General features: G+C 37.2%; 1 protein-coding gene across 1 annotated transcript in view; it reads left to right on the top strand.

The window, feature by feature from the left end:
* The window catches only part of kpna3 (karyopherin alpha 3 (importin alpha 4)), a 30271-nt gene continuing 18847 nt past the window's right edge, over positions 1–11424 (top strand). The window contains exons 1-2 of the mRNA XM_061879348.1: positions 1–200; positions 9238–9282. Of these exons, the coding sequence (XP_061735332.1) occupies positions 132–200; positions 9238–9282 (114 nt within the window). The 5' untranslated portion in view covers positions 1–131. The remainder of the gene's footprint in view (positions 201–9237; positions 9283–11424) is intronic.

Below are 11424 nucleotides of genomic sequence, written 5' to 3'. Positions count from 1 at the left end.
TCCCCTCCCAGAAGCCCAGCAGCAGCAGCAGGACACGAGCTGCCTCATCTCTCTGAGAGGAGATCCCGAAAGAAACCCCCCTCCCGCCTCTATTCACACACACAAACACACTCACACACACCCGCAGAGCCATGGCAGACAACGCCGGCTTGGAAAACCACCGCATCAAGAGCTTTAAGAACAAGGGGCGAGATGTCGAGGTGAGCCGGCGACTTCTCGTAATGCCCGCGGGTCTTTCCGTCCGTTGAAGAGGGGGATCTCTATTCGGGCCTCGGTGGCGGAATATGAGGAGGAGGAGGAGCAGCCCAGCTACTAGTACAAGCTAGTTGACCTAAAACAGCACTAACATCGCTTATTAACCTTTTTACACATTTCCCCCGAGTGGAAGTATGTTATTTAGCACACTTTTGCTGTAGTTTGTCTGGATTTTTGATGGAATTCAGTGAATAGTTAGCATGGCGACGAAGCTAGCTGTCAGTGTGTTTGGCTAGCCGGGTAGAAGCCGGTAAGGTGGGCCCCGGCCATTCCTCACTTTCGCCACATTGTTGAAAAACCTAACACTTCTCACATTAAAGTGACATTTTTTGCAAACAGTCGGCGTAGTTTTGGACTTGTGTTGAAGACGGTCCGGCTTAATCGGAAGCGCTAGCTAATATTGTGAAGGTTAGCCAGGTGAGCTAGCTCAAGCGAGCCTTGGGGATTAAACATCGACATGTTGTGAGGCTATTTTTGTACATTTATATTCTATACTAGTGGTTCTCAACCTTTTTTCAGTGATGGTACCCCCTAATCAAAGCAAAGCATTTTTGGTTGAAAAAAAAAGAGATAAAGAAGTAAAATACAGCACTATGTCATCAGTTTCTGATTTATTAAATTTTATAACAGTGCAATATATTGCTAATTTGTAGTGGTCTCTATTGAACTATTTGGAAAAAAAGATATAAAAATAACTAAAAACTTGTTGAAAAATAAACAAGTGATTCAGTTATACACAAAGATTTCTACACATTGAAGTAATCATCAACTTTAAAGTGCCCTCTTTGGGGATTGTAATAGAGATCCATCTGGATTCATGAACTTAATTCTAAACATTTATTCACAAAAAAGAAATCTTTAACATCAATATTTATGGGTCATGTCCACCAAAAATCTAGATGTGTTGAAAGTACAATACCAATGGCGCGCAATTTGCAAAATGCACAAGCGCATTTCGAAAATTTAATGTCAAATCAAATGTTTATTGGATTCATCACTATACAGTGTACATCCACGTCAGAAATACTGACTAAACTACTACTAAGTGTAGATTCAGACCAGGTGGCCTATTTCAAGTTCCAGGTAACCCTACATTATTATATTTTATAAATAGTAAACCAAGTTGTGGTAGTAGTTTAGTCAGTACTTCTGTCGTGGATGTACACTGTATAGTGCTGAATCCAATAAACATTTGATTTGATTTGACATTAAATTGCGCGCCATTGGTATTGTGCTTACAACAGCTGTCAACACTAAATACTGCTATGTTGCATTTCTTTTCACAGTTTATGAAATTACATTCATATTTTGTTGAATTATTATTCAATAAATATATTTATAAAGGATTTTTGAATTGATGCTATTTTTAGAATATTTAAAAAAAATCTCATGTACCCCTTGGCATACCTTCAATTACCCCCAGGGGTACGCGTACCCCCATTTGAGAACCACTGCTATACATTATATACTCTCATGGTGTATGCGGGAATAGTTACAATTGCCCGTGCACGATATTTACCTCACCCGTTAACCAGTCAGGAGTGCCACTAGCCCCTTTTCAACCAACATATCCAGGGACTTTTTAAACCAGGTAAAAATAATTCCAGGTAATCTGTCTCAATTACCTTTACACCGACCCTTAAAGTCAAATCAGTACAATGTCATATAAATAAACCAGTGGTTCTTAATCTTGTTGGAGGTACTGAACCCCACCAGTTTCATTTGCGCATTCATCGAACGCTCCTTTTTTTTCAAATTCAAGACAAAGTTACCATATTTTTCGGAGTATAAGTCGCACCCGCCGAAAATGCATAAAGAAGGGAAAAAACATATATAAGTCGCAGTGGAGTATAAGTCGCCTTTTTTGGGGAAATGTATTTGATAAAACCCAACACCAAGAATAGATATTTGAAAGGCAATTTAAAATAAATAAAGAATAGTGAACAACAGGCTGAATAAGTGTACGTTATATGACGCATAAATAACCAACTGAGAGGGTGCCTGGTATGTTAACCTAACGTATTATGGTAAGAGTCATTCAAATAACTATAACATATAGAACATGCTATACGTTTACCAAACAATCTGTCACTCCTAATCGATAAATCCCACAAAATCTTACACGTCTAGTCTCTTAAGTGAATGAGCTAAATAATATTATTTGATATATTAAGGTAATGTGTTAATAATTTCACACATAAGTCGCTCCTGAGTCTTAGGTCGCACCCCCGGCCAAACTATGGAGAAAAAAAAACTGCAATTTATAGTCCGAAAAATATGGTATATGTTTTTGGTAACACTTTAGTATGGGGAACATATTTTAAGTAACAAAGACTTAATTTAGAATTTTTTGGACACTCAGGGAACATATTGTAAGTAACAAAGACTTATTTTAGAGTTATTTGGTTAGGGTTATAATAAGGCAATGCCGAATAAGGCATTAATAAGTACTTAATATTGACTAGTTAAGATCCAATATGTTACTAATTTGCATGTTAATAAGCAACTACTTGATGGTGAATATGTGTTCCCCATACTAAAGTGTTACAATGTTTTTTTTACTAGTGCACAAAATAAACCGTGCATGAACATCACATTGTTCAAACAACAAAACCAACATAGTGCATAAACTCACAACAAATTACACACCTGCAAATCAGTCTGACTTCTGCTGTTGCCGTATCAATCATATGCCGGTAGGGAGAAGTTATTATTTACACGATGAGTCGGATGTGTTTTAACCACCGCCGAACCCCTGAGCCCGACTCACCGAACCCCTAGAGTTCGATCGAACCCAGGTTAAGAATCACTGGAATAAACAGATTTGGCAATCAAGTAATTGTAAAGATGGTTACAACATCCTCAGTTGTTCCATATTACCTGTAAACCGACATCTAAAATAACAGAACAACAAGATATTCGACACATTAGCCAATAGCCTGAAGCGATGAAGCCATATTTGAAATAGCTGCTGTCATAATTGCGGTTGAATTTAGCTTTCTGGCAGCATGGTGGAAGAGGGGTTAGTGCATGTGCCTCACAATACAAAGGTCCTGAGTTCAATCCCGGGTTCGGGATCTTTCTGTGTGGAGTTTGCATGTTCTCCCCGTGACTGCGTGGGTTCCTTCCGGCTACTCCAGCTTCCTCCCACTTCCAAAGGTTGATTGGCAACACTGAAATTGGCCCTAGTGTGTGAATGTGAGTGTGAATGTTGTCTGTCTATCTGTGTTGGCACTGGTATGAGGTGGCGACTTGTACAGGGTGTACCCCGCCTTCCGTCTGCACCAGCTGAGATAGGCTACAGTACCCCCCGCAACTCTGAAAGGGACAAGCGCTAGGAAATGATGGATGAATGGATACTGTCATGGTGTAAGCGAGAATAGGGACGGCGTGGCGCAGTGGAGGAGTGGCCGTGTGCAACCCGAGGGTCCATGGTTCTATCCCAACCTGGTACCAACCTCGTCACGTCCGTTGTGTCCTGAGCAAGACACTTCACCCTTGCTCCTGATGGGTGCTGGTTAGCGCCTTGCATGGCAGCTCCCTCCATCAGTGTGTGAATGTGTGTGTAAATGGGTAAATGTGGAAGTAGTGTCAAAGCGCTTTGAGTACCTTGAAGGTAGAAAAGCGCTATACAGGTACAACCCATTTATCATAATAGTTAGATTTGCCCGTGCACGATGTTTACATTACCCGTTAACCAGGCAGGAGTTAATATGTGACTGCCAATAGCTCCTTTTCAACCAACATATCCAGGGACTTTTGAAACCAGGTAAAAATAATTCCAGGTAATGTGTCTCATTTAACTATACATCAACCCTTAAAGTTCAAATCAGTACTGATGACAATGTCATACAAAAAAACATATTTGGCAATCAAGTAATTGTAGAGATGTTTACAACATCTTCAGTTGTTCCATAGTACCTGTGAATCGACATCTAAAATAACAAAACAACAAGATATTTGACAGATTACAAACATTACAGGGAGACAGAACGGGATCGCTGAAGGGGCACCGGAAGTTTACAAACCCGTCAGCGATCCTGTTCTGTCTCCCTGTAATGTTTGTCTGCTCTTGAATGGGATTGTGCTGAAAATATTAATTTCCCCTTTGGGGATTATTAAAGTATTTCTGATTCTGATTCATTAGCCAATAGCCTGAAGCGATGAAGCCATATTTGAAATAGCTGTCATAATTGCGGTTGTATTTTTCTTTCTGGTCTCACCGTTATCATCATTAGCCTGGGAAAGTTATTTCCTCCTCTCAGCCGAGTCCCGAGATCGTAAGATCAAACTTGCCAACATGAGGGCATTTCTAGGGCAGGGGAGTATATTCTTACACAAACATGTTTTTGAGTAATCAAAAAAAAAAAGCTTGGACGGTGGCACTCACTCCTGCTGTAGTTTTCTGATCTATTGGTAATCCTGAGGTAATCCTCATGCGGTACAATGCTATGTGATGGCGTATAATGACCCAGTTTGCAAAATCCAACCAGCACAGTTCAATGTACGGCAAGTAGTTGTTTTGAATGAGTTTGGAGTCAGTGTGACAAGCACATGGCCGCTTTGACAGATGGACTTTGCCAATTGCATTCTTGAGGCTATTTCAAGCATCCTGGATGTCTTGACAGCGCTGCTCCTCCTGCTGCCGCCGCTGCCAGCGTCTCCTTTAGCAGCCTCTGTGTCTGCATGATTGTGTTTGCTTAAACGCATGACTCAGACCACAGCTGGGTCGTTTAATTGCAAATATCTGTTACTTTCATTTAGCTACCATTTTGCGCGCACATGCATTGAAGAGCTGTAGTTTAGACAATAATGGTTATGGTTTATTTTGAACATGTGTACAGTTACAATATGATACATCATATTTCACATTTTAATTTCTTGTCACAACATGTTGTAACGTGTGTTGTACAACATAAAAATGATTAGTTTTGATGACACATTCAGGTAGGGCTGGATGATTATGGCAAAAAGAATAATCACAATTATTTTGATTAATATCGTAACCACAATTAATTACACAGTTATATATATGTCAACAGACAAATTATGAGCCTTTGCAACTTGTTTTGAAATGGTTCTATTATCATTAATTTCCCAAATAATATATGGTGATATACTGTATATATTGTGATCGCAATAGTCTGCAATTTATAATGCAATCAGTGTGGCCATAGTTACTTTGAAAAGTAATCTGATCACTGATTCTTCCATCAAAAAGTAAATTAGTTACTTGACTGATTATTTTAAAAGTAATTTGGATTACAGGTTACTTTCTGCAGCGACCGAGTAACTTGGTTGACTGCCGTGCTGCAACAAATTTGAAGTAGTGTTATTGAAGCTAGTTAACACTTGGTGGGCAGAACTGAGTGTACAATGAACCTTACTTTCCTTGTCATTAGCTGACAAGAAGTCAACATAAGGGCTACATTTCCAGCAAGTAAAATGCCAATCTCTCCTTGTTACATGCATGACGTCACTTCCAGAGAAGCAAGAAGAGAGTAAATATATATATTTTTTAAGGAAAATCAAAAAGAATGTAACACGCAGTGACTTGGATAAGTAACTTTAAACTCATTACTGGTTTGGAAATAGTAAATTGCTTTAGATTTAAGGATGTAATGATTAGAAAATTTCATATCAGTGTTATCGTGACTACAATTATCACGGTTATACACAATATACAATACTTATACACTGACATATTCTGAACACATTATATATATACATTTTTTTTTTTTTAAATAACTGTTAGAACACACAAACCTACGATTTTTCATGTTTTGTGTTTCTTACATTTCACTGATAATGTTTTAGTCTTAGTATTTTAAAAGTTTTAAAGGCTAATCTTTATTTGTTTTAAATATTGGTTTGTACGGTAGCACTTCAAGATGTATTTAAATGAACAGTGCGTAACAAATTCAAACTATTATTATTCTTCATTATTTCTGGCAGGCATTGTGGCGTTCTATTCTGTTCAGCAGTCTTTGAAAGCACCAAAAAACACTTCTCTCTCGTAATCTCCCTGTAGGAGGTCTCACAGTCTTGAGGTTCAATTTGCACACTGACCAGTTGAGTTGCTCAGACAGCAATGTGTTTATATAAGTATACAAGTGTATATTTTGTTATGCCAGTTCTTAATGGAGAATTAATGTCTTCATTTAAGCTAACGAGCTAGCACTAATGTGTTCGTTAATGTGCAGTTATCACTCATGGTCTCATAATTTCAATTTAAAACGGCAATACAAATCGTTGGGAGTTTTATCGCGGTTACCATTAACACAGTTTGAGTTGAGTTGAGTTGAGTTGAGTTTGAGTCTATTTGGAACATGCAAGCATACAACATGATACGTCCCAATTTCCAGTTTCTCTATTCAACATGTTTGAAAAGGAGTAGGAAGAAGCAGACCTTATTTAATCCCACCCCTTTTCTTTTACATAACAGTTACTAAAACTTTTGTTCACTTCCTGTTCTGAATTTATTCACAATATATTCCTTAAGTACTCACATTAAAAATTAATAAATAATACTCGGTGAAGTAAGTTACATTTCATATGGTGAGTTGAGTAGGATTGTTTTAAAAATGAATGGATGTAAGAGATAAATTCAGAATTTTTATAATGGTTCTTCTTCCTTGTACTTTGTAAACACTTGAATTTTAGAGAGTTTCTAGAAGTCGATCATATTAGTGCATTTTTTGATTTCTTTGTTTAATCCATTCCATAATTTATCTCCACATACTGATATACTGAAGATCTTAAGTGTTGTACTGTGCGTACAAATGTTTTAAATTACATTTTTCTCTAAGGTCATATTTATCCTCTTTTTGAGAAGAATTGTATATTCTTGGGTAGCAGGTTATAGTTTGCTTTGTGTATAATTTTAGCTGTTTGCAAATTTCAGTGTTTTTGATTGAATAAATAAGGGGTTTGTATGTTCTCTATATCCAACATTGTGTATTCTTCCAACTGATCTTTTTTGTAACGTCGTTAATGAATGAAGTGGACTTTTGTAGTTATTTCCCCATTTTTCTACACAATAACTGAGTTATGGTAACACGAGCGAGCAGTAGAGAATATGAAGTGATTTTTGGTCCAAAACATGTTTTGCTTCATTCATTATTTGACGTGTTTCTTGCTACTTTATGTTGTATATTTTTTACATGACATTTCCAGTTCAACTTATCATCAATCATTATACCTAGAAATTTGGTTTCATTTACTCTTTCAATTTCTATTGCGTGTATTTGTATTTGTGTTTGACTTTCTCTTCCACTGATACCAAATAGCATTATTTTAGTTTGACTGAGATTCAAAGAGAGTCTGTTTTTGTCAAACCACCTTTTTAATTTGTTAATTTCTTCTGTTATTATTTGTATTAGCTTCTGCGTGTTCTCTCCTGAACAAAACGCTGTAGTTTAATCCGCAAATAATAGTAACGTTAAATCTTGTGTAACTTTACAAATGTCATTTAAATAGAGATTGAACAATTTTGGTTCTGATATTGATCCCTGAGGTTCACCACAAGATATATTGAGCGTTGTAGATGTGTGTTCGCCTAGCTTCACATATTGTTTCCTGTTCGTTAAATAAATTCTAATCCAGTTTAAGACCAGCCCTCTAATTACATATTGTTGTAGTTTTTGATTAAAATATTTCGATTAATTGTGTCAAATGCTTTTGTTAGACAGTTTGTCGTTACATCCCGTATTAGATTACTCATTGCACGTTACCGATCGTTATATCGATCATCCCTAGTTCAAATTCGACAAAGATTTTAAAATACCTAAGTACTTTAAACATATTTTCCCTAAGTTAGGAACAGGCGTCCAAAGGTGTTCTATTTGGAGACACTCAGTCCAAAGTCTTTATGTGAACTCCATGCAAACACAGCTGCTTGGCATCCTGACATAAAGTCACAGCATCAAGGGAGTTAATCGCTCGCACAGATTCCATAGCAACTGAGCTCCACTGACACAATTACTGTGAACAACTTAACAACTGAATGTGATGTTGTACACGGCCCGATTCCTGTTGCTGTTTTAGGTCACGTCCTGAGCCTCTCAAATATGTTGATAGGCTTAATTGCCTTTTATCGCCATCAGAACTCGAGGCCAAGTACTGTTTGCCGCCTCTACTGCCTCCCACTTTGAGCTTTTAACATGAACACAAGGGTGTTTTTCGCTGACCATCCACACACATTTGCAACAATCTGACGCCAGAAGGTACACCTGTAGCACGTTGAGCTGGTTTGTCGTGGTAATATGGCTAGAAAAGACCAAAAGAAACCCACACACTTAGATTAGCTGACCCTGTTGCTGCTATATTATACGCCACCTTTAACAGTTGGACAGTTGAACGATGTCTAGTGGGTTACATTGTGGTACTGAAATGTAAAAATGTAGGTTTCCTATAAAGTTTTTGAATAAAAGGAATTTTAACAATACAGTATGCATGAAAATTTGAAACGCCCTTTGATTTCAAGGTATAATATTTGCTTAGGTCCTCATCAATTAATCCACTAAAATTGTTAATTGTTGTTGCTCTGCGGCAGCGGTCGGGAAGCACCTCCACCACAGCCTACCTCCCGAGTAATGACTGTGACCACGTTTACGCAAGAGGCTATTTGGGAAGGCAACATGACCCCGTTTAAACAGTCACAAGATCTCGGACCATCTCAAACTGGATACGCCAACAGATGCACAAATGCAGCAATTGCTCCAACTTCCTCGCCCCGTTTATGTTCCATAAAGAGCTTTTTTTTTTAGGAAACAGTTGAAGAAAATTGTTTTTTTACGGATAAGAAACTGTTTCCCTCCTTACTGTAATCCTGGACGTAACGTTTTGTTGCAATTACAGCATTAATATCAAATTAATCATGTGTGAAGAGTCCTGTTGTTTCAACTGATTGTAAAGTCGGTCTGCAAGGTGTGTGTACTTCAGACCATAAACCACTAATGGTTTGTTTGTGTTTAATTGCAGACTATGCGAAGACATCGAAATGAAGTGACGGTGGAGTTGAGAAAGGTAAGAACACATCAAAGCAGGGGTGTCTAAAGTGGGGACAAGGGGCCCTATGAGGCCCGAAGCTCGAGTTCTGTTGGCCCACAGCATTGTGTGAAATTAAAATAAAAACAAAACAACAGTAAAATGTTGAAAAGAAAAGAGCAAAATACTTTTATTAAATGAGAAAAGTCTAAAATGTTATACAACTAACACAAAGTTTTCTCTATACATGGTAAAACTCAGTCAATTTAAATATCTTGCGAAAGTCCATTCAGGTCAGCAATTCAATTTCAAATGTCAAACTAGTATGTTGTATAAACTCATTTTGCAAACTTTGCACAATGTTAAAAAATAATGCATTATTTCACCAGTAATATTTGTTTAAATCAAAATGGCCTGCACGCTTTGACTTTTTAAAAAAAAATATCGGTAAATAGTTTGGACATGTCTGCCTTGAAAGATTGATGCAGCATATTTTTTTCAAGATGTCCGTAGAAAGAATGTACAATAGTACCTCAACTTCTGTGCTTAACTGATTTTGTGGTGGAGCTCTTAAATTTAAACACCCATATCTCAAATTAATTGATGTTTGGCCTCCTTATACCAACACAAGTTTAACATGTAACATGCTTTAAAAAAAAATACTTTTAAATAAGAAATAATGTATAACAAAGGGTTTCCCCTTAATGTCACTAAACAGGGTGAACCGCTACAGCAAAATCATTGCCTCCATAGCTTCAAAGTAAGTTTTTTTTTTTTTAATAAAAACAAATTGCTATAGTATAATGTATTGTCTTCTCGAGAATAAGTCACACAAAGTCCGACACAATTTAAAAATTTGTTTTCCAATTTTATGATAACTGGCCCAATTCCAACAGATTTTACCTTCCGTGCACAGACTCTTACTCATTTTCCGCCAATCAGCTTTCAGGTACAGTGTGTTTGGTATAATGGGAGAAATTAACATCAAATCAAAAACCACACAAGCATAAAATATTACCACAGCAGGTCTTTAGAGTATAAATGGATATAGCGCCTAATAATTGCGCAATGTTGACAAGTTATGCACCAAAACTTTTGCCCCCGAAAAAAACTTTCGTCACGAAAAGAGCGCACAAGACGCACACGTTTGTCTGGAGCATAGTCAGCATGTCTGCGATGTGGACATAACTTTATTCTATTCCAGCTATACCTGCGGATAGCGATCTACAGATTCTGCAAATATTAAGAGGACGGTGGTGGCTTTTAAGGAAAAACCTAACAGGAACAGCTGCTTGAAGCAAGAGTGATCTCATGGACGCTGCAGCTCGCTTTTTGTTGGGGAAATGGAGGGACATAACTAAAGTCTCTAAACACTAAAATGTATATACAAATTGTAGAAAAAGATTCTAGATATGTTGCAAGTCGTTTTTATTTAAAAAAATATCACAAAGTCTTTAGACACATGATAAATTGTCAACAAAGTACATTGTACAATAGGTAGCAACAATTGTAAATACAGAAAAACGATATAATATATTTAAAAAATATGTCAATACTAAATAATAATAATATAGATTTGTTTTTGAAAGTATGTACACATTTTTTGGAGACTTTTTAAAGAACAGCTTAATGTTATAGCAAATTATGCAAACTATACAATGACCGCGCCTCCACCACAACCCTAACCACCCTCACGGCGCCACAGTTATTTTGGCAATCTAGGGGAAACCCTGTAACAACAGTAGAGAAAAACGTTCTACTAGCATCCACTTCGTTTTATGAAACGTAATAATAATGTACATTTACTTTGTTAAGTGGACTTCTATGGTAGCTTCTTCAAGCTGCTTGTCTTTCATACACACCTTCTGCAACTTTTCCATATTTTCATGGATACATTTCAGCCATTTAGATATAATTTTAACAGTCTTGGCTGACTCATTGTGCTTCAGTACGGTGCAGATAACAGCAGTTATACGTTGGAATTACTTTAATTTGCAACAGCCCAGTCATGTTTTTGTTGATTTCTTTACTGAATATCATCCACATCTGCTTCTCAGCACAGCCGTTCACATCTTCTTTCCCATGGTTGGAAAACAAAGTAATGTCAATCTCTAGCTATATGCTAGTGCTAGCGATTAAGACCAGATGGTTTGGGCGGATCATATCGGGCTCATTGCGACA

Source organism: Nerophis ophidion, linkage group LG19, assembly GCF_033978795.1.
Source record: "Nerophis ophidion isolate RoL-2023_Sa linkage group LG19, RoL_Noph_v1.0, whole genome shotgun sequence".
In the NCBI taxonomy this organism is placed as follows: Eukaryota; Metazoa; Chordata; class Actinopteri; order Syngnathiformes; family Syngnathidae; genus Nerophis; species Nerophis ophidion.
The sequence above is the reverse complement of the archived record's forward strand: the minus strand, read 5'-3'. Positions and strand labels throughout refer to the sequence as shown.